This window comes from Petromyzon marinus, chromosome 1, assembly GCF_048934315.1.
Source record: "Petromyzon marinus isolate PM22_M1 ecotype Great Lakes invasive population chromosome 1, UKy_Petmar_22M1.pri1.0, whole genome shotgun sequence".
Lineage (NCBI taxonomy): Eukaryota > Metazoa > Chordata > Hyperoartia > Petromyzontiformes > Petromyzontidae > Petromyzon > Petromyzon marinus.
The window spans coordinates 37,461,321-37,485,533 of NC_133667.1; the positions used below are offsets into that span (position 1 = coordinate 37,461,321).

At 56.0% G+C, this 24,213-nt stretch overlaps 2 protein-coding genes across 2 annotated transcripts; both read left to right on the forward strand.

Annotated features, from left to right (window-relative positions):
- Positions 1 to 983: 983 nt before the first annotated feature.
- Positions 984 to 14,188, forward strand: LOC116941327 (guanine nucleotide-binding protein G(q) subunit alpha). The gene is made up of 7 exons (XM_032952306.2): positions 984 to 1,374; positions 4,940 to 5,124; positions 6,529 to 6,683; positions 6,776 to 6,904; positions 7,215 to 7,344; positions 8,249 to 8,402; positions 8,647 to 14,188. Exons 1-7 carry the CDS (start codon positions 1,227 to 1,229, stop codon positions 8,835 to 8,837), a joined length of 1,092 nt encoding a protein of 363 aa, XP_032808197.1. The 5' UTR covers positions 984 to 1,226; the 3' UTR covers positions 8,838 to 14,188.
- Positions 14,189 to 14,335: 147 nt separating this feature from the next.
- On the forward strand, positions 14,336 to 23,281 carry LOC116941330 (fibronectin type III and SPRY domain-containing protein 2-like). The gene is made up of 13 exons (XM_032952320.2): positions 14,336 to 16,095; positions 16,497 to 16,625; positions 17,049 to 17,144; positions 17,619 to 17,852; positions 18,220 to 18,242; positions 19,178 to 19,305; positions 19,724 to 19,864; positions 20,136 to 20,276; positions 20,431 to 20,599; positions 20,729 to 20,862; positions 21,103 to 21,253; positions 21,751 to 21,906; positions 22,388 to 23,281. The coding sequence occupies exons 1-13, from the start codon at positions 15,802 to 15,804 to the stop codon at positions 22,632 to 22,634; spliced, it is 2,043 nt and encodes a 680-aa protein (XP_032808211.1). The 5' UTR covers positions 14,336 to 15,801; the 3' UTR covers positions 22,635 to 23,281.
- The last annotated feature ends 932 nt before the right edge of the window (positions 23,282 to 24,213 follow it).

Here is a 24,213-nt window from a genome sequence, read left to right on the forward strand (position 1 = left end):
CCCCTGCCCCCACGTCACAGCTACGATGTCCCCATGTACACCTTTTGTTTGCGACTACCTGTACCCTCCACGTCTGTCTCTCTGTTTCTACATGTCTCCTGTGTCTGTGTGCATGTATCCGTGTCTTTCCGGCTCACTCTCTGTCCCTGTTTAAGATAATGTCCCAAAATATGTCTGTCCCCTTGTCAATGTCTCTCTCCCCATGCTCCTGTCTCCATGCCCTTCAGTTTATGTCTCCCTCCTTGTCTCTATACCCTGCCGCTGTCTCCTTGTTTCCTCCATGTCCCCCTGTCTACATAAACATGTCTCCCTGCCTGTGCCCACAATCCTTCGCTGTCCTATATCTGTCTGTCATCCAGGTATCTGTCTCATCCGCCCTGTGTCTGGTCCGTCTCTTGTCTGTCACTTTTCCTCGATGTACCTGCCTCTCTGTATCCTTGTCTCTATCTCCCTGTCTCTCGGTCATCCTGTCTATCACTCTGTATATGTGTGTCTCTGCTCTTGTCTCCCCCTATCTCCCTGTTTCTCTGTCACGCAGTCCCCTCTTCCTCCTCATCCCTCTGTTTACCATCCCCGTCCTCCTGTCTCGAGCCTCTCCTCCCTCTCTCTCCCTGTGTCCATTGTCCCCGTATATTTGTGCCTCTGCCCCCATCTCCTCTGTTTTCCCGTCACCCGCCTCTCTCCCGCCTCTCCACCCCCATTTGTCTCCCTCGTCCATCGGCCTCCTCTTCCCCATCCCCGTCCCCTCTCACGCCCCTCCCCTCGCTTCATATTTTCCAGCTCAGATGCGCGCCGCCCAGCCCCCCCCCCCCTCCCGAGCACTCGGGCACCCATTGGTACCGCGCGCCCTCACGTGACCGCGGCGTTGCGCGCGGCCCCGCCCCCTCCCTCCAGCATCGAAATGGAGGCGGGGCCGTACGCGTCACGCGGTCTCGCTTGAACCAATGGGCGCGCGCGCTGGCCCCCCCTGGGGGGGGTGGGCGCGCGTCCGCGCTAGGGAATCGAGCGCGCCGCCATATTGCCTCCCGCTCCGCCGCCGCTGCTGCGACCAGGAGGAGGAGGAGGGAGACGGAGGCGCCACCCGCCGGGAGCGAGGAGCTGCGTCCCCCTCTCGCGTCCGTCTCCTCCTCGGCCTCGTGTCTCTGCCCGCCTCCCGCTTCTCGGTCTCCCCGAGAGATCCGCGGCGGGAATCCGCGAGCCCGCGGCGCGCCTCCGCCGCGCGGGTGATGCCCGTGCGGGGAGCGGCGGGGGCGATGATGGCGTGCTGCCTGAGCGAGGAGCAGAAGGAGGCCAAGCGAATCAACGCCGAGATCGAGCGGCAGCTGCGGCGGGACAAGAGGGATGCGCGCCGCGAGCTCAAGCTGCTGTTGCTCGGTGAGCGAGACGGGGGTGGGAGGGGATTCGAGGGAACCGAGGGGATGCGGGGGGTTTGTTGAAGCCGCCGCCCCGGGGCCCGGGCCTCCGCGGCGCTCGGATGGATTCGGCGCCCCCCCTCCGCCCCCAAGCGCAGCTTTGCCCGACGTAGCCAAAGTCCAGGGCCGGGGGATTTGTTTGGCGTCGATGAGGATGTGGCCGCCATGGCCGCGCAGAACCCGGCGTAGAGCTTATCAGGCGTCTGCCCCGCCCGGCCGGGGTTGTGGGGGGGAACGTTTGGAGTGCCCTCTCCCCGGGTCCACCGTCTTATGGCTTCGGACCCCTTTTACCATTGGCCTCTCTCTCTCTTTGGGTTCTGCTTCCCGGGGCTTTTGCCCGAGGTCCTGAGTTTTCCTGGATTGGTCCTCATCCCGCGTTGCTAGGCTGTCGTGCCTCGGTTTTATGTCTCTGCACGGGACTTTACAGGGCAGTGGCGAGGCTTCCTACCGTGGGACCCAGGTTTTTCCTCATGAAGGACCCCAAAGCTGAGTGGGGGATTGGGGGTGTGTATGGATGGGTTTTGGCTGGGTAGCAGGCTGGTTTTGTATGCATCTGGTTGGGTGGATATAGGTTTGGCTTGTTGTTTGGGTGTCTGCGTGGCTCGCGTGCTTTGCGTATTTCTGTCATTGTTTGGCTGGCTGGATAATGAATTGTCTGAACGCGAATGGATGCTAGGTGGCTGGATAATATCATTCGTTAGATGTATTGTTGTATGGTTGGTTGGCTCAGTAGGTAGGTGGTTGACTGGATGAGTGGGTTTCTGGGTGCTTCTTAGCTGGTTAGTCGGTTGGATAGTTGACTGGGTGAGTTGCTAGGTGGTTAGCTGGATAGTCAGGTAGTCAGTTGACTGGTTGGGTTGCTGGCTGGTTATCTGGATAGCCAGATGGGTATCAAAATATTTATACTGGAGGAATCCGATGAGCTATAGAGCTCTCTTTCACATATCCTTTAGTTGACTGGGTAGCTGGTGTGATTTATTTGGGTGACTGCTTGGGCACCTGGCTGGCTGGGCACCTGGCTGGCTGGGCAGGTAGGTGGCTGGATACCTGGCCTGGCTGAGTGACTGGTTGTATACCTGGCTGGGTGCCTGGATGGTTAGGTGTGTAGGTGGATGGGTGCGTGGGTGGGGAGCTAACGCGCGGCACCTTCGCCCTCCTGTCCTCGATGGTACAAGGCACTTTGACCGTGGGCGGTACGCACCGCATTTATTGCGAGAAGTTGTAAAGGGATGGTGGTGTCTGTGTTCCGCTTGCGCTCCAGCGCCGTGGCGTGGCTCGGTGGTGCTTTGCCCACGCCCTCTTATCGCGCCATGGCCTCGTAATCTACCCCGTGGCCCTCCACGTCGCAGAGGGTGGGGAGGGGGTCCTACCCTGCACCTCCATTCGACTTCGTCGAGAGTTAGTGGGGCGGGCAGTGCCCCCCCCCCCCATGAACGCACGCAGGCCTGCAAATGCATTACCTCGCTTTGTGTTTGCAGTGGAGGAAGAATGCAATGGGAGGCAGCATCGTCTGCATCGTTGTCTTTGTGGGACAGGAAAAGCAGAGAAACCGAAGGGAGTGGGCTGCCTGCCCGTATTTACACGTCAGCGCTCGCTCTCGGGGGTGGACTCCGTGTTCCTCCTCGCTCCGATCCAAACGATGCCGGTACAAATAGAAATCCACGCAGCTCCAACGGAAGTATTAGAATGCCAGATCCTCCTTTTGACTGACACCACCTAGTGATTCTGGAAGCTGACACACCCAGGCGTGGTTGGTTAATATAAGGGCGATTGGTTTGCCTTTAAGATAATTCTCACAGCCACAGTTGCTTGAAACCCCTGTGAAATGTGTGCAAATATGTTGTACTTGTGGTGGTGGAAATCCATTGTATAAAATAGTAAGCCAGGTGAACAATTCTCAGAGCACCAGACATATATACCGGTACTTCTCTTAATGTTTCCTATTCTATTCCTATACCACACTGTTAGGCAGAGGGGAAACGGCAGTGAGAGTGATTGTCGAAGTGATGGTGAGTGTTTGTGTGAGGGTGCGATAGAGGCTGTGTTTGAGAGTGTGTGAAGTCAAGGTGAAAGAGTTTGTGTGAGTGTGGGTGAGTGCCAGTTAACAAGGGCTGTCTGAATAGGTCTCGTACTGGGACTTGTGCATTTACATGTCCAGCACTTGTTGCTGGGAAAGATGTGGGAGGCGATCTGGGGGCAGCACCTGTGAGTGGGATGCCATTAGCTGGACTGGCCAGTGTCCACAAGTTTTGCACAAGAAGCACTGCCGTTGCTGCTGTGTGGATTCACTCGGGGAGGGCGGGCCAAGTCTGGGTCCCTGGCCGAGGCCGTGGGGGAGGGGGGGCCCTTCCCATACAAGGCAGCCCTGTGCGCTGGATTCCTGCCGCCGGCTGTTTTTGGAGGGTTTCCCACGGCATGACGGGCCGGCGGGACGCCTCTCCTGGGTTCCTCACAATGAACTAAACTGTTCTGTGGCACCACTCGCGCCCGCGTGGTCGAGGATGAGGCCCAGCACCGTTGCTCCCTCGGTTGGGGGGGTGGGGGATGGTACACCGTGGCCTCACCGCACCCAGGGCCGCACCTGGGCCCCCACCGCGTCTCAAAAATGTAGCAGCAGCCACCAACGCCGCAGCTTTCGTCCTACGCTGTGGTGTATCGTTGATTGTCTCTGCCTTAATTATTTGGCTGTTTTTTCTCAGTTCCACTTTGCTTCGTTGCTATACTTTGTTTTAATGCTATTTTCTCTTTTTAATGATCCTGCTCACTTTTGCAAATTATTCATCCTGGTGTCTTGAGTTCTAACCTGGTTACACAAAATCAACTTGAATTGTGGGTGACCACTGCACCTCATGACGTGCGGTTGTGGTTTGTGTTGGTGCTGCTCGTGGTGGTGTGTGCGCACATGTATGTATGTTGAAGTTCTTGGCATCGTACGTAGCCATCCATGCTAATCGCAGGTGCGGTGGAAGGTGTGTACGCCTGTATACCTGTACATGAGTACACCTGCGTGACCCGTGCAGTATTCAAGGCAGGGGTTTAGTGGCTGGTCCGCCCCGGTGAGATGTGCAGGGCTGAATGCTGCCCCTGTCTTTGTGGTTGAGCCAACCACAAGTGATTTTGTTTTGACGTGGGGTCCCGAGGTTTCTACGGTGTGTGCTTGTATGTCTTATGGTCATGAATTTGTACAACTGTACACTTATAAATTTCGGTGTCTAAGTTATGTTCACCCATCCTGTAGTGGATTGGTTTTGGATGATGATGATGATGTATGTCACTATACCTATACGACTCTACACCTGCATGTACTCCAATTTTGTATGCACCCCTGCAAGCCTGTCACATCTGTACATGTGTCCGCTAAAAAGTCTGTAGACTTGTAAATCTGTGCTTGTACACCTATGCATCTCCTCCTGCAAACCTGACCATCAGTACGTCTCTAACCCTGTGTGGCTCTTCACCTTAATATACACCTGTACGTACGCCCGTACACCTGTACGCGCTGACAGGAGCTTTTGCTTTCCTTGCAGGCACCGGCGAGAGTGGCAAGAGCACCTTCATCAAGCAGATGCGCATCATCCACGGCTCGGGCTACACGGAGGAAGACCGGCGCGGCTTCATCAAGCTCGTCTACCAAAACATCTTCATCGCCATGCAGGCCATGTGCCGCGCCATGGAGACCCTCAAGATCCCCTACACCTACGAGTACAACAAGGTACGCTGCGCGAGGGGGTGGGGACACAACCGTATCTGGCTTTGCATCTCTGGCGATGAGCGGCTCTGAGCATGATCTTTGCATACGTGCTGCGTACGCACGGCGCTGCTGACCCTGGTGCGCCGGTCACCTCTGAGCGCCATCGTATCGCGTGTCGGTCCGCCTTGTACCTGCGTGCGCGTTTGTTGTGAAACGTCCCCGGGGCAGATGACCCCCTGCCAGCAAGGGTCATGCACTTGGGCGCGCCCAACACCTTCGGGTTAGATGTTCCTGCCGGTGCCTTCACTTGCTGCGCAGACGACTTCACAACCCCTGCAGTTCGTTTATTTTTATTGAGACGCCAGGCCCAAGTTGGCCTTCACACCCAGGGGACGCGGTGCACCGAGACGGAAAGGCTGCTTTCACCACAAGGGGCGGGGAGGGTGGGGAAGCGGTGGTGCTTGTGTTGATCTTGAGCCGTTTAGAGGCATCTGTGCACGCAGCTATCGATGTGTGTTTTAGCCGACGGAAGGGGGTGAGCACTGGGTCAATTGTGCCGATGGCTGCCATTGCGTAGACAGTCGGCGTTCGGCCGTGGGTTTGCGCACAACGTGCACTGTTGCGTCATGCAGCTGACAGCTCACCTGATGCATGCAAACCTTTACACCTGGATGTTTATACGTCTGTAACCTTGTATATTTGTACGTTTTTACACCTGTAAGCCTGTGTGGCTCTTCAGCCGCACGTACATCTGTACATGTCGTGTGACTTTGTTGGCCCGTGCATCATCGCGCTTGAGACGCTCACTGATGGCCATACTCGCGTTTTCCTGGGCACCGTAAAGAAGAGTGGCTGTGCAAGGCTATCTGTGCTGCAAGGAGCCATGTTTAGTTGGCAGAGGGATATGGTAATGGGAGCTTAATTTGCTATTTTAAGTGTAGACGGTGTTTTGTATTGAAATGCTTTTCTTTGCAAGCCCTGCCATAGGCGGTGGGGGTTGGGCAACTCGGGTATGGCTTGCTACCCGAAAAAGATGGTAAGAATTTCATAACAAGACAGGATAAGCAATGTACAAGTCCGGAAGGGAACATGGCAGGATTTTGTACAGTAAAAATACTTGCCCTGTATACTTGCTTTTTACAGGATGGGGGAAGACCGATTGTTGAGACGAACCCTCAAGTGGTCTCCACGAGTCCAACAGCCAAGGAGAAGGCGTAAGAGCAGTTGGTGGGAGACTGTCAGGGCAGATGTTGGAGGTCGTGTGTTTCCTATGCAGCAGCTGCGAGCGAGATCAGCCAGCGAATAGAAAGCGTTGGTCGCGACGCAGGGCTGTAGTACCAGCGGCTTTGGCCACGATGACGTCTTGAAGGCTTGGCAGCCATTGTCTCGGCCTGAACTCATGCTTACGTCTTCCTCCTCTGGCAGGAACATGCACAGCTGGTGAGGGAGGTGGACATTGAGAAGGTGTGCTCCTTCGATAAGCCGTACGTGGAGGCCGTGCGCTGCCTCTGGGACGACCCCGGCATCGAGGAGTGCTACGACCGCCGGCGCGAGTACCAGCTCTCCGACTCGACCAAATAGTGAGTGTCGCTGTATTTCGTTACTGGCCGTGCCGCACCCACCCCCGCGGTTCAAAGGCCTCGGTGAGTGCCACCTTGTCTTGTTTCCACAGTTACCTAAGCGCGATTGACCGCATCTCGGGGCCCAACTACTTGCCGACCCAGCAAGACGTATTGCGTGTGCGCGTCCCCACCACCGGCATCATCGAGTATCCCTTCGACCTGGAGAATATAATCTTCAGGTAGCGAGCACTTGCTCACTGCACGCTTCTCACACACTCTCCATTCACTCACCACATGCTCAACTCACAAGCTCACCATCATACTTACTTCCACACTCGACCATGAAGGCCGACACGGCGCATGAGCACACCCACATGCTCACCCACACTGACCCACGCACTCATGCCTACAGGATACTCTCCTAAAGAGATGCCTCAGCATGTATGACACCTCCAGGAGGGATTTCCGGGAGTGGGGCTTGTGCTGGGGGCTTGTGCTTGGGGTGAGCGTGAGCAGAGTGACGGAGCCCCCAATGTCGCATGTGTGCAGGATGGTGGATGTGGGGGGCCAGCGGTCGGAGCGCAGGAAGTGGATCCACTGCTTTGAGAATGTGACGTCCATCATGTTCCTGGTGGCGCTGAGCGAGTACGACCAGGTGCTCGCCGAGTCTGACAATGAGGTGAGTAGCAGACAATGTATGTCTGAACTTCGGAGGTGCTAATCGGAGGTGCAGAAATAGGTGCAGAGGTTAGCGCTCGGCTCCGATACCTGCTCACGGCCAACATCAATGACATATCTTAACTGGTCCTGGGCCTCCCCTAGGTCGACTGAGCCTTACACGAGTACCTGGTGCAGGGTGTAAACAACAGCAATGCGGAGACAAAGGCGACCGGGCGTAGTGCTTTCCACCCACCCCCTCATATGCCATGCTGCTCGCTAACAGCACTTGCCCCTTCTTGGATCGAACTGTCACCATACTAGAATCTCCCAGATCAGGAAGAACGCTGCTGGCGAATAGATTGGAACAATGCGGATGTTTATTCTGGACATCTCATCCGAGACCCAAACATCGCACCTGGTTTTGACATTCCTCAAATACTGATGTAACCATGAAGTGCATCAGATGCGCACATGGAAAAATAAAGACAAGACCATGCAACCCAAAATGGGGATCATATACTAAACCACTCTAGTCTGTAGAGGAGGAATAGAAAAACGACACAAAAGCTCTCCTAAAGCCCTCTCGTCGTGGCCAGTAGACCTTAACATTGGATTCCAGCTTTGCATCCATGTGTGTATGTATTCATGTGCATGAGTGTTATTTGTGCTTCATGTGTGCTGGCGTTTAAGTGTGCACGCGTGAGCATGCTCTTTGTGCACCTGCGTACGTGAGAGCGTGTAACCTATGCGAGAGCATCTACCTGTATGTGCATGTGTACCCATGCGTACTTACGTGTTTTAGAGGGTACACGTGGGAAGCGTGTTTATTGAACTTATTTTGGCACCGTACGTCGCTAACCATACGTATCCAACTATACGTAGCCAACCTTGCTTATCGGTGCGTGGGTGTCTTTGTACCACAGAACCGCATGGAGGAGAGCAAGGCACTCTTCCGGACGATCATCACCTACCCGTGGTTTCACAGCTCCTCTGTTATCCTCTTCCTCAACAAGAAGGATCTGCTGGAGGAGAAGATCATGTATTCTCACCTCGTGGACTATTTCCCAGAGTTTGAAGGTGAGGCAACACACACGCATCCGCACCCACACCAGCACACGACTGCGCTTCTGCCTGCGTGCACCACCGTGTCACACCCCACCCCCACGTACAAAGACAAATATACGTGGACGGCACGCACCCGCATGCATGTCCACACTCACACGCTCTGACAAACGCACACTCACACATGTTCTGGCACGCCGTGAGGGCCTACCTTCTCCCTCCCCCTGCCACCGCCCCCCCAAACTTACTTTGTCCGCAGGCCCACAGAGGGACGCGCAGGCTGCCCGCGAATTCATCCTTAAGATGTTCGTCGACCTGAACCCCGACAGTGACAAGATCATCTACTCGCACTTCACCTGCGCCACCGATACGGAGAACATCCGCTTCGTCTTTGCTGCAGTCAAGGACACCATCCTGCAGCTCAACCTCAAGGAGTACAACCTGGTGTGAGGAGGGCCCACCAGGGGATCGGCCGGGGGAGCAGTCGGGGTGGCCGCTGTGGGCATAGCGGCAGTCGTGGGTGGGTGGGTGGGAGGGTGGACGGGGCGCCGGTTCTGGTGGAGATGTACCGGTCGAGCGAATGTCTGCATACGGCCATGCGTCTGCGTGGTTGATTAGTTCGATTTAAAATTTCGCGTTTCGCCTCCCCCCACCCGCCCATCCTCTCTGCCCCCCCCACCCCCCTTGCATGCGTGCGTGCTCGCTGCCCACCTGCCCCCCTCTAGTGGCTGCACTCACTAGGGACCGAACCCGTCCCCCCACAGGAAGGCCGACCTGTGGAACGTACGGAGCCCTCCCCTTGTTGCTAGGGAGCCCCTGTGCACAGATAGAACCCCCCAACACCAAGGCCCCCCTAGTGCTGGGGCCCCGGGAGGGACCCGGCGTGCCCCACCTTCTCAACGCGGCCCCGCGCGCGTGTGTCTCTTTGTGCGCGCGTGTGTGCTCGTTGTGTACGTGACATTGGGAGCATTTACACTGCTTATGGGAGGGGGGGGAGGGTTGTGGGGGTTGTTGGGGTATCAATCATATACATTTGTTACAATTCTATTAAAACCGTGGCGCGCTACGTTATATTATACCGTGGTGACGTACAGTATTAACGATTTTTAGTGGGTAATTTCTACGGTGTATGTGGGTATGCACGTGTGTGCGCGCACACGTGGCTCGGCGTGAGTGCGTGCACCCGCGTCTGCGTCTGTTTTTCCGTGCTTGCGTAAGTACCTCTGTCGGGGTGTGCGTGTGTCAACGTGAGCGTGTGTGTGCGTGGCTGCTCAAGTGCGGCTGTTGGAGTTGGTGAATGTGGCTAACGTGCGGCTGTGAGAATGTGTGCACCGGTGCAAGTTCCCGTTACGGTTTGGATAATTTGTTCTGGTGAATGTGTGCGTGTGCATTGCGTGCGTGTACTTGTTGGGAGGCGTGTGCACTTGGCTTAGGGCGTGTATGCATCGCTGTGTTCATTTTTGTGCATACATTGAGGCGCGCACCTGCTGTGGTGCGTGCACGATTGTGTATGTGCGCGCATGTGCCGAAATGTAAGCTTCATGCGTACATTCGCTGGTACATAGACCATTGTGTGTGTGTGTGCGTGCACACGTGATGACATGTGTCCCAGTGCGGGTGCACACGTGTCGGAGCGTACGTACGCACCGACACGCATGCACCCACGTTGGGCAGATGCTGCTGCCGCCCCCAGTGTCACCTTGTCTCCATCTTGTACCCTCATTGACAACATCGTTATTCTTTGTTGTTGATGATGAAGAGTCATCGTCTTCTCTTTTTTAAAGTCATACATTTTTCGGTGTTTAGAAAGTTATCCAAACACACAGAAAAAGAGAATGAAAAGAAATGTAAAGAAACTCATCGATGTATCCAAGCCATGCTGTTTCCATTAATTTCAGTTATTGTTTTGGCAAGTGACGTGTACTGTTGTGAATAGCCATGCCTGGTGCGAATACGGTTTTTAAGTTATTTGATTGTATTCCTCTTGACGATGAGTGGTACGAGCGGGTGAGGAGTTCTCCCTCAAGGGCTAGCTGTTTGTCAAGTGGGCGCTGGGGTGGGACGCGCGCCGCTCTACCTGCGAGGCGGTGCGGTTCAGGCCGCCGGGTGGCGAGGGGCAGCTGCGATGGCGCAGGGTGGGGTCGCGACCCGGTGTGGCGAGGGCAGCTGTGCTGCGCGGTGCTGGTGGACGCAAGCGTAGAAACTGAAGCCTCCACTGCCCCGCATGCACGACCGCGCACAGCTTCACTCGAGGAAAACTAGAGTCCGATCCTTTCCATTTCTTATTTAATTGAGGTCTATTTGGGGCTCAGGATTGACGAGGATTTCATTCCCATTTTAGACATGTTTTAAACTTTGTAGCTGAGGAATATCGACCTTCCTGACACCTATAAGATGTTGAGTATTTTAGAACGCCCTGCGGCGGTGTCTACGACTAACGGTTGCCACTTGTTTTTTGCGCTGAGCGGAGCGCCCCCCCCTCCCCGTGCACCCCCCCCTTGTCCCCCTCCCCACCGCCACACGACTCGGTCCCTCTTACCCACTCCGTCTTAATCTGAGGCATCCATAGAAAACAATGTTATTGGTGAATAGTATCGTTTTATTGTCAAATTGGATGGTGCGAGCTGCCGGCTCCACTGGGCGTGCGCGGAGCTGGGAGGCTCTCTGGTACCGCTTTAGCAGTGAGGTGGGGGGATAGCGTTCCCCTCCCATGCCAGCTGTCGTGTAGAGAAGGCACAGCGCTGGTCATGGTGGTAGTGGCGGCGAGAGCTGTAGTTAAACTGATTAGCAGTTCTGTAGTAAGTGGACTCGAGACGGTGGCTGCACGTTGTGGGGGTGCTCTCGTGAGGTGTAGTTGGGGGGAGGGAACGAGCGTGGAGGAGGGGGGTTTGAGCTGGGACGAAGCGGAGGCCGTAGGGAGCCCCTCTCGAGATTGCGCCCATAGCTGCTTACGTGTGAGTTGGCCGATTGTGACGTAATACCAGTCGGTGGTTTTGCATAATTGTTAGCAAAAGTCTTTGACTTTCATTATATCAGAAAATGAGGAAGAGCCCTGAACAGAACGTGTCGTCGTAACTCTGAAGGCTTGGTCATTTGCCGAGCAGCCCGTCGTCGCCTTCGCTGCCTCCCATCCAGCAGCATGCGGAGAGGGATGTGGGTGCTGTGCGGGTCCGCCGGCTGGCGTTGACAACTAGCCGGCGGTACTGGCGGCTTCTTTGGCAGTGGTCGGTACCGGCAGTGGCGCTGTAGTTGAGTGCAGGAGGGAAAGCGGTACTGGCAGTGGTACTTACCAGCGGCAGTAATAACAGAGGTGCGGCGCCGGCCCTAGCCAAGTACTGAGGGCCAGCTGGGCTGCTTTAATAGGCCGGGCCATTGGGAGTCATCACAGGCCACGTGGTGTTCCGTGCGTCCAAGAAGTGCACGCGGCCCCTCTGTCTGCTGGCAGTGTCTGCGACGTGCACTATTGTGCATGAGTGGTTTTGTACATGGAGGTTGTGACAGCGTTCTGGCGGTTACCATCTACAGGCTCCTCGCTTCGCCGCGGCCCCACACCTGCAGCTGTTTCCGCATTTACATGTCCCCTGGTTCTAACGGGGTCACGGTTTCGGTGGGTTCCTCGTCCGCATGGGTTGGAGGATCTGGTTCTCATGGGTTCCATATTTCGAGGGGGACCTGGTTTTCAATTGGTCCCCGGTGTCCGATGGTTCCTGGTTTTCTCTCGTGGGTTCTCGGTCTCTCTTCATTCACCGTCATCCCGGCGTTAGGAGGGTTGCCCGGGCAATGAGACTGGCGTAGCCGCTTAGATCCCACGTGAAGACGTGGCCGTCCACTGCCGACCTTTCGAAAACCGTGACCTCGTGGTGATGGTGGTGTAAATAGAGTACAATGGTAAATGCCGAGACATCACTGTATATATATCTATATATGGCAGCCATCCATATTTGCCTTGTTAATTACCAAAATTGCCAATTTTGAATGTGTTGTATTGTTAATCTGTATCTGTTATGGTAATATTGTATTGTTTCAGAAAAAAAACTGATATGAATAGCTTTTATGTTGGCGACTTTTTAGACTTGGGGTGTCCGCGGCGTCGGAGCCGATGTGGAGGGCGGCTCCGCTCGCCAGCCGCAGTCCCCCGCGCCGTGCCGCAGCTGTCGTTGCGGAATGCATTCCTTACTCCGAAACGTGCGTTACAGTTGGGCAGACACCAGTGGTTTCACTTTTGCTTATTTTAAATTCGACGTTTTCTTACACTACAGGCTTAGCTTTGGAGGAGGAACAGCCCTGGTCCCCAGTTGAGTGTGGTAGTGGTGAGGGTGGCAGCTGGCCAGAATGGCATTGTGAAAGAAAACCCACTTAGGGTGGTTGCGGTGACTACAGAGGCTGCTGGTGCGTTGCGGTGCCCGGCTGGGTACTCGGGAAGTCTAATTGGAGCCACCCAATCGCTCGGTTGACCGGCTCTGAGCGACTCGCGTCGCACAGCTCGCGACGCGTCTCCTCAAGGCGAGTTCACTCGGCAGAAACCAGCGTGGACGGTCTCTTGCTGTCAGAATGCGCAAGGCCGTGCGCGGTGGGGAGACGACACAGACATGTAATCGGAAACTCTGCACCTGAAGGCACTCGGCTCCAGGACCAGAGGCCGATTGTCAAACCATCCCTAGGGGCCGCTACGTGGGGGGGGGTTCCCGCCTTCGGGAGGCAGGATGTAGGTGTTGCCGAGTAATCGCCCCCCTGAAAATCAAAAGTAAATTTAAGAATAAGTTTTTCGCAGCCAATATTTAGATTCGCAATAGATTTTGGCGCGAGATGTAATTCTGACAAGGTTTGTGTCGTTGAGACCCTTCACCTGATAGCCAAACAAATTTTATTCTCAGAAATGTTTTGTTGCGCAAATTACCCAGCTTACTCTTGTAAATAAGACTCATCCTGGTCTCTTGAGTTCTCATCCGGTTACACAAACAAACTTGCCTTGACTTGAGGGGCCTCCCCGAGACTGCAGGAGACTAAGGGGCGCTTAGACCGGGGGGTCCAGGGAACGCCAGGGACTGGAGGCTTCTAACTACAGCCCAGTTGCCACAACGCCTCGAATGGCGTGTGCATCCCCGGCCCCGTGGGTCTGTTGTGATTGGTGGACGAGGGAGAAGGGGTGAGTTGCTGATAGGTGGGCCAAGGCGGTTGATACCGTCCCTGCTGCTGCTCGGTGAGAGACACTACATAATTATTCGCCAAACCTACGTTTGAGTTTGGTGAATTGAGCTCTGCGCATATCTTCACATTAGTAGTGTACGCATACTTGAACTCAGATGAAGTGCCAAGCTTCCACGTGAGACCAAGCCGTGTTCCCGGTGGGCCGTGTGCCTCTCGCCCGGCCGTCGTGTTGTCCGCGTGTCCCGTGCACGCGTCTCCGGCCCGCCACTTGGATACCGTGCATGCCACCTCGAGCGCCCCTCACGTGGGGGGGCCTTACCCGAACATCTCGTGTGCAGCGGCGGCACGGGCAAGGTGGTAGCGGGCTGGGGAGGGGGATGCGCCAGACGAACGCCAGTGCTCGCTGCATAACTCCCGTTTCTCTTTTAATTTTTTGTTTTTATTGAGTTGATGTTTCGTGACACGTGTAATTTTTCTACGTCCTGTGACTCGCCGATTGTCGATCTCTTGCATGCCGAAGCTCTGCTCGTGGTTTTGTAAGCTGTGTTTGGGGCCACGAAGGCCGCCTTCCCCTTTATATAACTACACTCTCATAGCCCGTATTACTTACTACACTGTACAGCCACAGACATGGAATAAATGATTTGTCAGAATCTGTTGCCTTCCGGACATGAGTGAGATCTGTTCCTGCCGTCGTGTCGCCAAGCGTAGTAACGCACAACCACGCCGGTCGCGACACGGTGGCCTCGAGTCTCGTGTGGAAGATGATGGTCGTCATAACGGTGGTGGTGCTGATGAGAATGCTACGATAAATTTAACGGAGGAGGTATGAAAGTCTGGTGTGTGGTGCTGCAGGTTATGGCTCTTACAACGGCTGTTCTCAACATTGTGGGCAGACACCACAGTCACCTCTCACGGTGTTTATTCACTAACCACCGTGCAGTTACAATGGTGTTCTGTTCCAAAAATAATAGTGTCTGCAACAGTTGGTGGGAACCGCCGTCTTCGATAAGCCACTTCATCGGCTCCCAAGCAGCACCTGCCCAACGGATGGGAAGCCGCGATTTGCTTCCAGTGTCTTGTCCCGGCACCTGACTCTTTTGCAGGAAACCGCTGGGGACATTCCCGGATCTCACCAACAAGAGCTGGACGAGCGGTTCCACCAGGTCACACGGTTATGCCCCCAGTGGCCTGCGTTGCTGCTTGCGTGCACAACCCAGGAAATGCATCCTAAAAGCAGCACATAATAATAGTTTTTTTCCCTTTTTTTCTGGCAGCAAAACTGAAACCTTTTTACGAGGAATCATGTTTACATGAACCACAATACCTGCGGTCAGAATGCAAAAAAAATACAATCTATGCACTGTCCTTGAAATTGATTGGTCCACACCAAAGACAGCTTTCCTTAGAGCCTAGTCTCATATGGTGTTCGACCAGATGACGCCAAAAGGTGCAGGTTTCAGTTTTGTTGCCAGAAAAAAGGGGGAAAAACATTTTTCTATTGGCAAAGGAGGCCTCATGATTTAAAGGCAGCACATGTCTGGAAGCCGTCTTCATTGGAAAGAGTCGACGCGTTTGCCAAATCAATAATTGGCGAGAGAATTTTCAAATTGGCCATGATGCCGGCACGATTCCCTACTCTAATAACGTCCGCTGTAAAACAGCGCACCCGCAGTAATAACCAGGGCGAAACCCTGGTTTTGAACCGCGATCTCTGCAAGGAGCGGCAAAAGCGCGGCTACAGGGCCGCGTCACGCTGGTGGCTGAAATACGACGACAGCTGCCGTCCAGTGGCCTTGAACAGCCGCACCTCGTCGTGAACACGCTGCTGGGTACAGGCGAGAGACGAACCACGCGAACCTTAAACCAGTATCGCCGAGTCGCTCTCCCATTGGAAAAAAAAATTGAGTCACGGTTTGATAATAAAATCACGCATTAGTGCTCCAACTCCATGGTTCCTCCTTCCTGCTCCCGCCTGCTCTCTCCTGCTCCCAGTGCTCCTCCCTCCTGATTACTCCTTGCTCCCCCCATGACTCCCGCTCTCTCCTGGCTCCCTCCCCCCCACCTCTATTAATAGCGGCCGCGAGGGTTGGGAATGCGGCTCGGGGAGAGGGAGCCTGGGCGGAGCGGCAAGAGCTAAAGAAGGAGCGAGACGTGGGGCAGAGGGGGGAGAGGGAGAAGAGGCCGCCGCGCGTCGTCCTGACAGCTTCCCCCTCACATCGGAGACACGGGACGAACGGCCCCAGTAGTGACCACACTCGCCAGAATGGAAGAGGAGGGGGGGTACCCCCTCGACTCCTCGGGCATCCACGGCTGGAGTGACCCCAGCTCGGGCGAGGAGGTCACTGCGAGCGAGCGGTCAAGGCCACGGGGAGATGATGCGGGAGACTCGTCGGGGACCCTGGTGGGAGACGAGGTAGCCTCTGACGAGGCGGAGCTCACCGCTGTCTACAGCTCCTCTGACGTGCCCGGGACGGACGGCCCTGCGGATCGCGGGGGTCCAGGAGGCCCCCGCACCCCCCCGGGTTTGTCCCCCTCGGAGAGTGGAAAGCGAGATGAGGTGGGTGATGAGGTGGGTGATGAGGGAAGGGAGTGCAGGGGTGAGGATTGAGCGTGGGGGTGAGGTTCGTGAGAAAGGCGAGGGTGATGAGGTGAGTGAGGCGGATGATAGGGGGTGGAGGGAATGAAGATGGCGAGAGGCAACAGGCTGAGGAGGTGAGTAACGAGGTAAATTTGGTAACGTAAGCAGGGGAGGAGATGAGGTAAAGTGAGAATTTGAGTAACGAGGTGAGGGGAGATGAGGTGAGTGGTAACAATGAGGGATGCTACTCGAGGTGAGGTGTAATTGAAGTATGATTTCGTAAGGATGGTGATGAGGTGAGTGTGCAGGTGATGGCTGGGCCGTGGTTGAGCCCCTACAAAGGGTCTCTGGATGACCCCTGTGTCGCGGGGAGGGAGCAGGTGGCACGCGGAGGGGGCCTAGGGGGGCCGGAGCGCGGCCTCGACCGCGTGGAGCCACTGAGCGGACCCGAGGCGCGGGGTCACGGCGACCACGAGGACCTAGACCAGGAGGAGGTGCACGACATGAAGGTAGCGCGGGGAGACACAAATACAGGGACACAGGGGTCACGGGGAAGAAGGGAGACACAAATACAGGGACACAGGGGTCACGGGGAAGAAGGGAGACACGGAGATACAGGGACACATGGGTCACGGGGAAAAGGGAGACACGGAGACACAAGGGTCACGGGGAAGAAGGGAGACACGGAGACACAGGGACACAAGGGTCACGGGGAAGAAGGGAGACACGGAGACACAAGGGTCACGGGGAAGAAGGGAGACACGGAGATACAGGGACATGAGGATAAAGGGAGATATGGGGATACAGGGAGACATGCAAATATGGGCAAATACGGGGGTATGAGAAAACAGAGTCCCAGAAACCATATCTAAGGAGCAAAGTGTGATCCCAGGATCAGCAACCCTGGGCTGACCCCGCCTCTGCTCTCCCAGGCCGAGCTGGAGCAGCGCGTGGAGCAGCTGGCGACGAGGGCGGTGCGGGTGGAGAGTTTCGTGGCGGAGCTGGAGGACATCTTCATCCGCGTGGAGGTGGCGTGCGTGGGCTGGGGGCGACGAGGTGTCTGAGGGGCGCGCCTCGAGGCTCTGCTGTTAGGGTCGTTAGTCATGGCTATGGCCACAACAGGAAAGCGATTGGGTTGGTTCGCAGTAGGGATGTTGAACTTCTTTCGCACGTGGCCAGCCGTGTTCATCGGAGGTGCGGGTGAAAGCCAACTAAACAAAAAAAGCAGCGTAAGGCACTACTACTACTATACTCATATCTTACGGTATTATTACAGAATACACTGTTCCTATACCCATTTGAACAGGTTGACGGCAAATTAAGGCGATATGGATGCGGCGGGCCGAGATAAATGCCGGCTGCTTCGCCTGAGATTAAACACTGGCCCCAACGCATGCCCCGACTGCGTCACATCGCGTGGTGCGCATCCCAATGCCATGGCCCATCTCTTGCCCCCCATAGCTCATCCCATGGGCCATCATCTCGTGCCCCGTATCCCCTAGGATTCGTACTCGGGGCTGCAGGCGGGCGCCGACTCGCGACTCGCCGGACTCATGGAGTCTCTGCTGGATCGCTACTCGGGGCTGGCGCGGCTTTTGGAGGAGGAGCGGCGCCTCAAGACGGAGCGCCTCTACGTGCAGCTGCTGCAGTGCGGCCGCGGTCTCGGCGCCTCGCGGGAGCTCGCGGCGGCCGCGAGGCGCGCGGCGCGGCTCCGCGACCGGATCCCCTTCCTGCACGTGAGGATCCCCGGGGTGCAGGGGGACCCTGGGGAACAGTTGTGGGGGGGCTTTTCTGGACCGATGGGATGAGCAGGGCGGATTGGGGAGGCCGGGATTCGTGGTCGCTGGAGCGACGTGTGGGGTCACTGGGTCACTCGTGTCGCGGTAAACGCGGGGGGTTTTATGATATCGGAGCCTGCGCTACCGGCGTTGGACACTGGGCCGTGAGTCCCATCGCCTCGCCCGCCAGGGGGCGCGAGTGGCCCGCGATTGAAGCTGCTCGCCAAGGAGCATCCTTCACGCCACACCCCTTGATAAATGAGATGTTGCTTTTGTTCACGATGTCAAATGACAATATTGATGGATGTCTTGTTATGTTTTTCAGTCGGCGGAAGCGATAAATGACAGGTGAGGTCTGTCCCCCCTTGTCTTCCCCCACTATCTCATTCTCGCATCTCGTGTACGTATGTATCTCCTGTATGTTGTACTTATGCATCTTTATACTTGGCTAGGTGCGGTGCGAAAGAAATCCAACATAATTTCAAAATCCAACATTAAAATAAAAATCCAACATAATACATCTGTATGCATCTCTCTGTGTTTCATTGCATTACACTTCCTAATTTTACTAAATTTTCTTTCTACCGTGCTTGTTCCGTGCCTTTTATAAGTCCATTCTCTCCTCCGGCCGCTATGGGCAGGAATTCCACACAACTCCCCCTCTGCCCCCCCCCTCTCTATTTAAGCCTTCGACACAGAGACGTTGTCTTTCTGTGTGCCTATGTGTGTCCCTCTCTTTGTTTGTCTCTATGTGAGTCTCTCTCTGCTTGTGTGTCTGTCTCTCTCTCTCTCTCAAATTTAGCAATCTTTGGAAGAACGTAATCAACCAGGTGGGGTGTTGACTGTTGTGTTGGCCGACTCTCTGTGTTGTATTGCATTATATTTCCAAGTTTACTAGGTTTCTTTTCTCATTCATTTGCACCTGATGATAGTGGCTTGTGTTGCAATCGAAACGTCGTATTCTATTATTATTTTATTAAATTTATTTCTACGTGACTTTACCGAAGGAACCAAAGAGTAATCCCTGTCGTCACGAAAGCTTCGAATCTAGTTTGCATCTGTATGTTGTATGCATGCATTTCCTGTATGTATGTTGAACTTCTTTAGCACCGTACGTAGCCAACCGAGCTAATCGGAGGTGCGGGAGGACAACTAAACGCCTAAAGCCTCCGTATTCCCAGCCCCTTATCTCCCACGCTCTCCTCATCACCTCCCACGTCTCTCCTCTCATCGTCTCCAACTCTCCCCTCGTGGCTTGGTCGGCCGTCCTGTCCTCGGCGCAGGATCGTGGAGGCGGTGGGCTCGTTCCTGGGCGTGAGCCCGCAGCCCCGCACCTCGGCCGATCTCCTCGAGTTCCGTCTCGAGTTCTCCCGCGAGAGGCGCGCGCTGCGGGCTCTCACCTGCACGGCGGGTCGGCGCCTCCTCCAACTCCTCACGTCTCGCGCATCATCACACACCTCATTATACCTCCACACCCTCTTGCACACCTCCTAGTCACATCATCTTACACCTCAGCCAACGCACCTCGTCTACACATGCCTCCTCAAACTTCATCATCACACAACTCATGACACACACACACGCACCTCGTCATTATACATACATCTCCTCACTCACACCACTCCCCTCATCACCACACACTTGCTCACGCGCCATCATCACATTCTGCGACACACACACTTCGGCAAACCTCATCGTTACACAACTCATCACCACACACCTCGATAAGCCTCACGACACGCCTCATCAGCTCATCACACCTCTCCATCCACCGGATTTTGATGAATTTCAAATTCCTCCGTTAAATGAGCCCCCCCCCCACCCTGCAGCCCCCTCCGCTCCCCGCCTGGGCCCCCAGGAGGAGGGCGGGGCCACGAGTCGCAGCTTCACGGTGCGGTGGGGAGTGGGGGCGCGTGACGTCATCACCCACTTCACACTCATCTGGCGGGGGGCGGGGCCGGACTCCACAGGTAACGGGGGTGCTCGAGGGGGGTCGCACGACTTTTTTCTCTTTGCTTCAAGGCTGAACTCATGTTGGTGCCCCTGGTCACTCCGACAAATGAGACTCCTCTATCCTGATCTCTCGAGTTCTCACCGGGTTACGCGGAGTGATCCTGAGACATTCAGCCCAGGGTGAGGTGCATTGCGCACCCGTCTGACTCCCCACCCCGTGGCATGCGAGCCAGAGTGAGGTGCATTGCGCACCCGTCTGACCCCCCACCCCGTGGCATGCGAGCGCAGAGCTGAGTGTGGGGGTGCGCGGCGCGTGCTGCAGCTGCGTCGTGACGGGACTCGAGCCCAACTCGGCGCACGTGGTCCACGTGGTGGCCCACGGGCCGCACGGGGCCAGTACCGCCAGCGAGGCGCACGTCTACCACACAGGTGCGACTCCCACGCGACTCAACACAGGCGTGCCAACAGACACACACACACACACGGGTTGGGCGGTAGTGCGGTGCAGTGAAGGAGCCTCCCACGGCTCCCCGTGCCTCCCGCTGTCGCCCCGTCTTGGCGCGCGTCCCGCCCGTGGCTCCAGTCCCCGAGGCCCCGGAGTTTGTGGAGCGGGACTGTGCGTGGAGCCTGGATGGCGCCGTGCTCCACTGGAAGTCTCGTGGCGTGGGATCCGTCTCCTCGTTCTCGCTCGAGTTCACGCGGCTCCACGCAGACCCCGAGTGCGGCGATGGCGAAGAGAGCAGCGGCCTCAGGTGAATGGGGGGGTGGGGGAGATGGCGCGGGTGATGGGGGAGGGCCTGTAGCGCTAAGGTTAGCGGTAGGATGCGGGTCCCTCACCCCGTGTCCACCCCGTGTCCACCCCATGCCGCCCCCCTCTGCAGGACCATCTCGGGCATCCAGGGATGCACGCGGCTCGTCTCGCTGCGTCCCGCCCAGCGCTACCGCTTCCTCGTGCGTGCGCTCAACGCCGCGGGGCCCAGTGACACCAGCCGCGCGCTCATCATAGAGACGCGAGGTGACGGCTCACCTCGTCGTCACACCTCGTCATGGTCACACACACCTCGTCACACGGCCTCCTCACCCGGCCTCCTCACCGTGCACCACACTGACAGGGCCTTAAATAATTGAGGACGTGATAACGCGAAAATCTTGTAATATGCTGACAGAGGGACCGCGTGTGAGAGCCCCGTCACTGCCTACATCTCAATATTCTTCCCCTTTCCCCCATCCCTCCACTTACCCCCTCCCACCCCAGGTGCGCACTTCACCCTTGACCCCGAGACCGCGCACCCGAGGCTTCAGGTGTCTGAGGACGGGACCCGCGTCACGTGCCCCGCGGGGGAGCCCGAGGACCTGGGGGACGCGGGGGCCCAAGAGGGCGATGGAGACTCAGAGCTGTTTGATGGGTGCGCGTGGAACTACTCTCACCGGCACCATCCCTGCCATCATCATCCTAATTACCGTCAGCTCATCAAAATTACCACCACTATCATCACCATCGTCATCATCATTGTAATTCTATTCTTGCGTATGGAAATATGGTTCAGGAGCTCGATACTAATGTCGAGGTCTGCTGGCCACAATGAGAAGGCTTCTGCAGATCGAGTTCGTGTCGTTTTGCTTTTCCTCCTTCGTTGAAGGAGTGCAGACCACAGTGGGTTTACTCTGTGGTCTATTATTTGGGTTGCACGGCCACAATCGCACCATTGTGGCTGTCTTTGATTTTTCATCCATGAAGGAGAAATGCACATCGGCCTGTTGGTGTTTTGATGCGATTGATGGTCCCATCGGTGTCTTAGAAGAGGAATGTGAAAGCCAAGAGGTGGTGCGATGATTGGGTCTTGAATAATGATCACCATCATTGTCATCAATGCCGTGCGTCCCTCTGTGTCGGTGCGCGCAGCTGCTGGCTGTCGGTGCTGGGTGCGTCCCCCTCGCCCCCCACCTCTCGCGCCCCCCTCTACTGGGAGGTGTCTGTGGATGCGGCCTCTGGGTTTTGCGTGGGGCTTGAGAAGGAAGGGGGCTCATGCCTCCTGCGCTACGCGGGGGAGCCCAGAAGGTACTGCGTGTGTCCTGCGCGTGCTCACGTGTGCCGGGTATTCTGGATGGACCGCGTGTAGGCTACTCAGCTAAGTGTACTGTTTGAATTCTGTGTACTGTGCGTGTACGCTGTGCTGGATTAGCCTAGTAGAAAAAGTAGCATATGCTACGGACCCCGCACTTTCAAGGGTCCCACACTAAATGCTTTCAAGCTATCAATTCCGGTTCAGTGATTCTGCACTTGCTCTATTACTATCGTACTATACCGCCTTCAACTTTAACGAACGACTGTTTAAGGTTAGCGATTTGTCGTATTTTCTGGCCGTATAGCAAATGAAAAAAATCAATTACTTTACTATGCAAGTTAAACATGTATGTGTTTTAATATTGATGGGGGTTTTTTCAATTTAGGGACCCTTTATAACATGCTACACGCCCTGCACTCGTTTCATCCAGCACTGCGTGTGCGTTGTCCTGTGTACTGCCCCCTCCCGAGACAGGCTGGAATTGCTGGAAGAGGGAGGCCGTGTGAAGGAGCTGCTCGTGTCGCTGCTCCCCACTCGCCTGGGCATCCTCTACCGCCCCCTGCGGAGTCTCCTGAGCTTCTACAACGTAGAGCGGGAGCAGCTGCTGGCGGGGGGTCCCGTGCCGCAGGGCCCGGGCTCCGCGCGCCCCGCGTTCATCCTCGAGGGGCCCGGCAGCCTCCAGCTGCACACGCAGATCCCCGTGCCGTCATTCGCGGCGTGATGGGGGGGGGTGGGATAACGAGAGGGTGCGATGTGGTGTGGGGAGTGCCCTGCGACCCGAGTTCTATTCTCGCTCACGGCCAACACCAGTAACCATTATCTGAACCAGTTCTGGGCATTACCCTAGATCGACTTAAATGAGTACCTGGTGCAATGTGCATACATTGCTATTGGAGAGACAAAGGCGGCTGGGCGTGATGCTGACCACCCATCCCCTCGTGTCAGTCTGCTGAAGCCTATACGGGGGATCTTCGTGTGAATGTGTAGTGTGCGTGACGGGGTGGAACAATGTAGGAGGTGGGCTGGTAGGATGTGCGGGCCACAACTAAGGCCCGCTGTGCTGCATGACTGTTGCACGTGGACGTGGTGAATGCACGACCACTTCGTTGCGTGTGGGTTGATTCGTGTGCACACTCGTGGTTTGATGACGCGAATTTCAGGAGTGAAATTGTCCCCGTTGCTTGGCTGAACGAGGCTGATATTATTTGTTTTGCTGCGATGCTGTGCTCGCTTACAAGGTCAGGGGGTCCTGTCGGAGTTCACCCCCCGGGTCGGGGTTAACACGCGGGGTCGCGCACGTGAGGATCACTTTAGGTCCCGGCTCAGGGCAATTGAGCTGAATAAACACGCGTGGCAGGGTAGCCATAACCAGAGTCTGGCTCCTCTCTCCGGTAATCACTGATTCACCCCAGTCACTCGCTCACTCACCGGCGCTCAGTCGCCTCCTTATCACTCTTCTATCGCTCCTACCAGCGTTATTCCGGATCTGGGTGAGATTCTAGGACAGTCAGAGCAGCGCAGCCCCGGAAGGGGTCCAATCGGGGCTTGAGTATGCAGCGAGGTTCGTTGTTGGAGTCTTGCTTGACGGGTAGTTTGGCGCGTGCATCTGGTCCTGAATGTGGAGTTACCTTCAATGTGCAGACGTTCTGTTCGCGATGGAGGTCGCGTCGAGTGCTAATTGTGGTTCTCCTCAGTATGTGGGTTGCGTGGGGGCGGGCACGGGTGGTGCACTGGTTAGCACAATAGGATATGAACCCGGGTGACCCGAGTAAGGTTAGCTACGGCCGAGAATATAAGTGGTGAATGATATCTGAACCTGTCCCAGATCCTCCCTCCAACCCGCACTGTCCAGTGTGGTGAATGGTCAAACATTCCCCGTGTCTGACACAGCATGGAGAGCGTGACATCCAGCAGTAGATTGACAAAGATGATGTACCGTACATGCATGCAATTATCGAGCGTCGTTTGGTGAATGCAGTTGCTTTATTCGGGTCTGCATGGAACGCAAGACTCGAGGTGTCCAGACCTCTCACCTGTTCTGATCGTCCAGGGTGGAAACGGGATAGAGACACGAAAAGATGGGAACCATCCTGTACAAACCGTAAACTGGTGGAGACAGCAGCAGGAGGCAGGAGATTATAACCAGTAGCCTTTGTGTCCAGGGTAGAGACACAGGATGCAGAGAGGAGAGTGCAGGAGCTCACCGAGTCCAGGGTGGACACAGGAGGCGGGAGACCGCTCCTCTCCTCGCTCGCTCACCTGCGCCGCGCGGGGATTTAGGGGCCGCTCCGCCGTGGGAT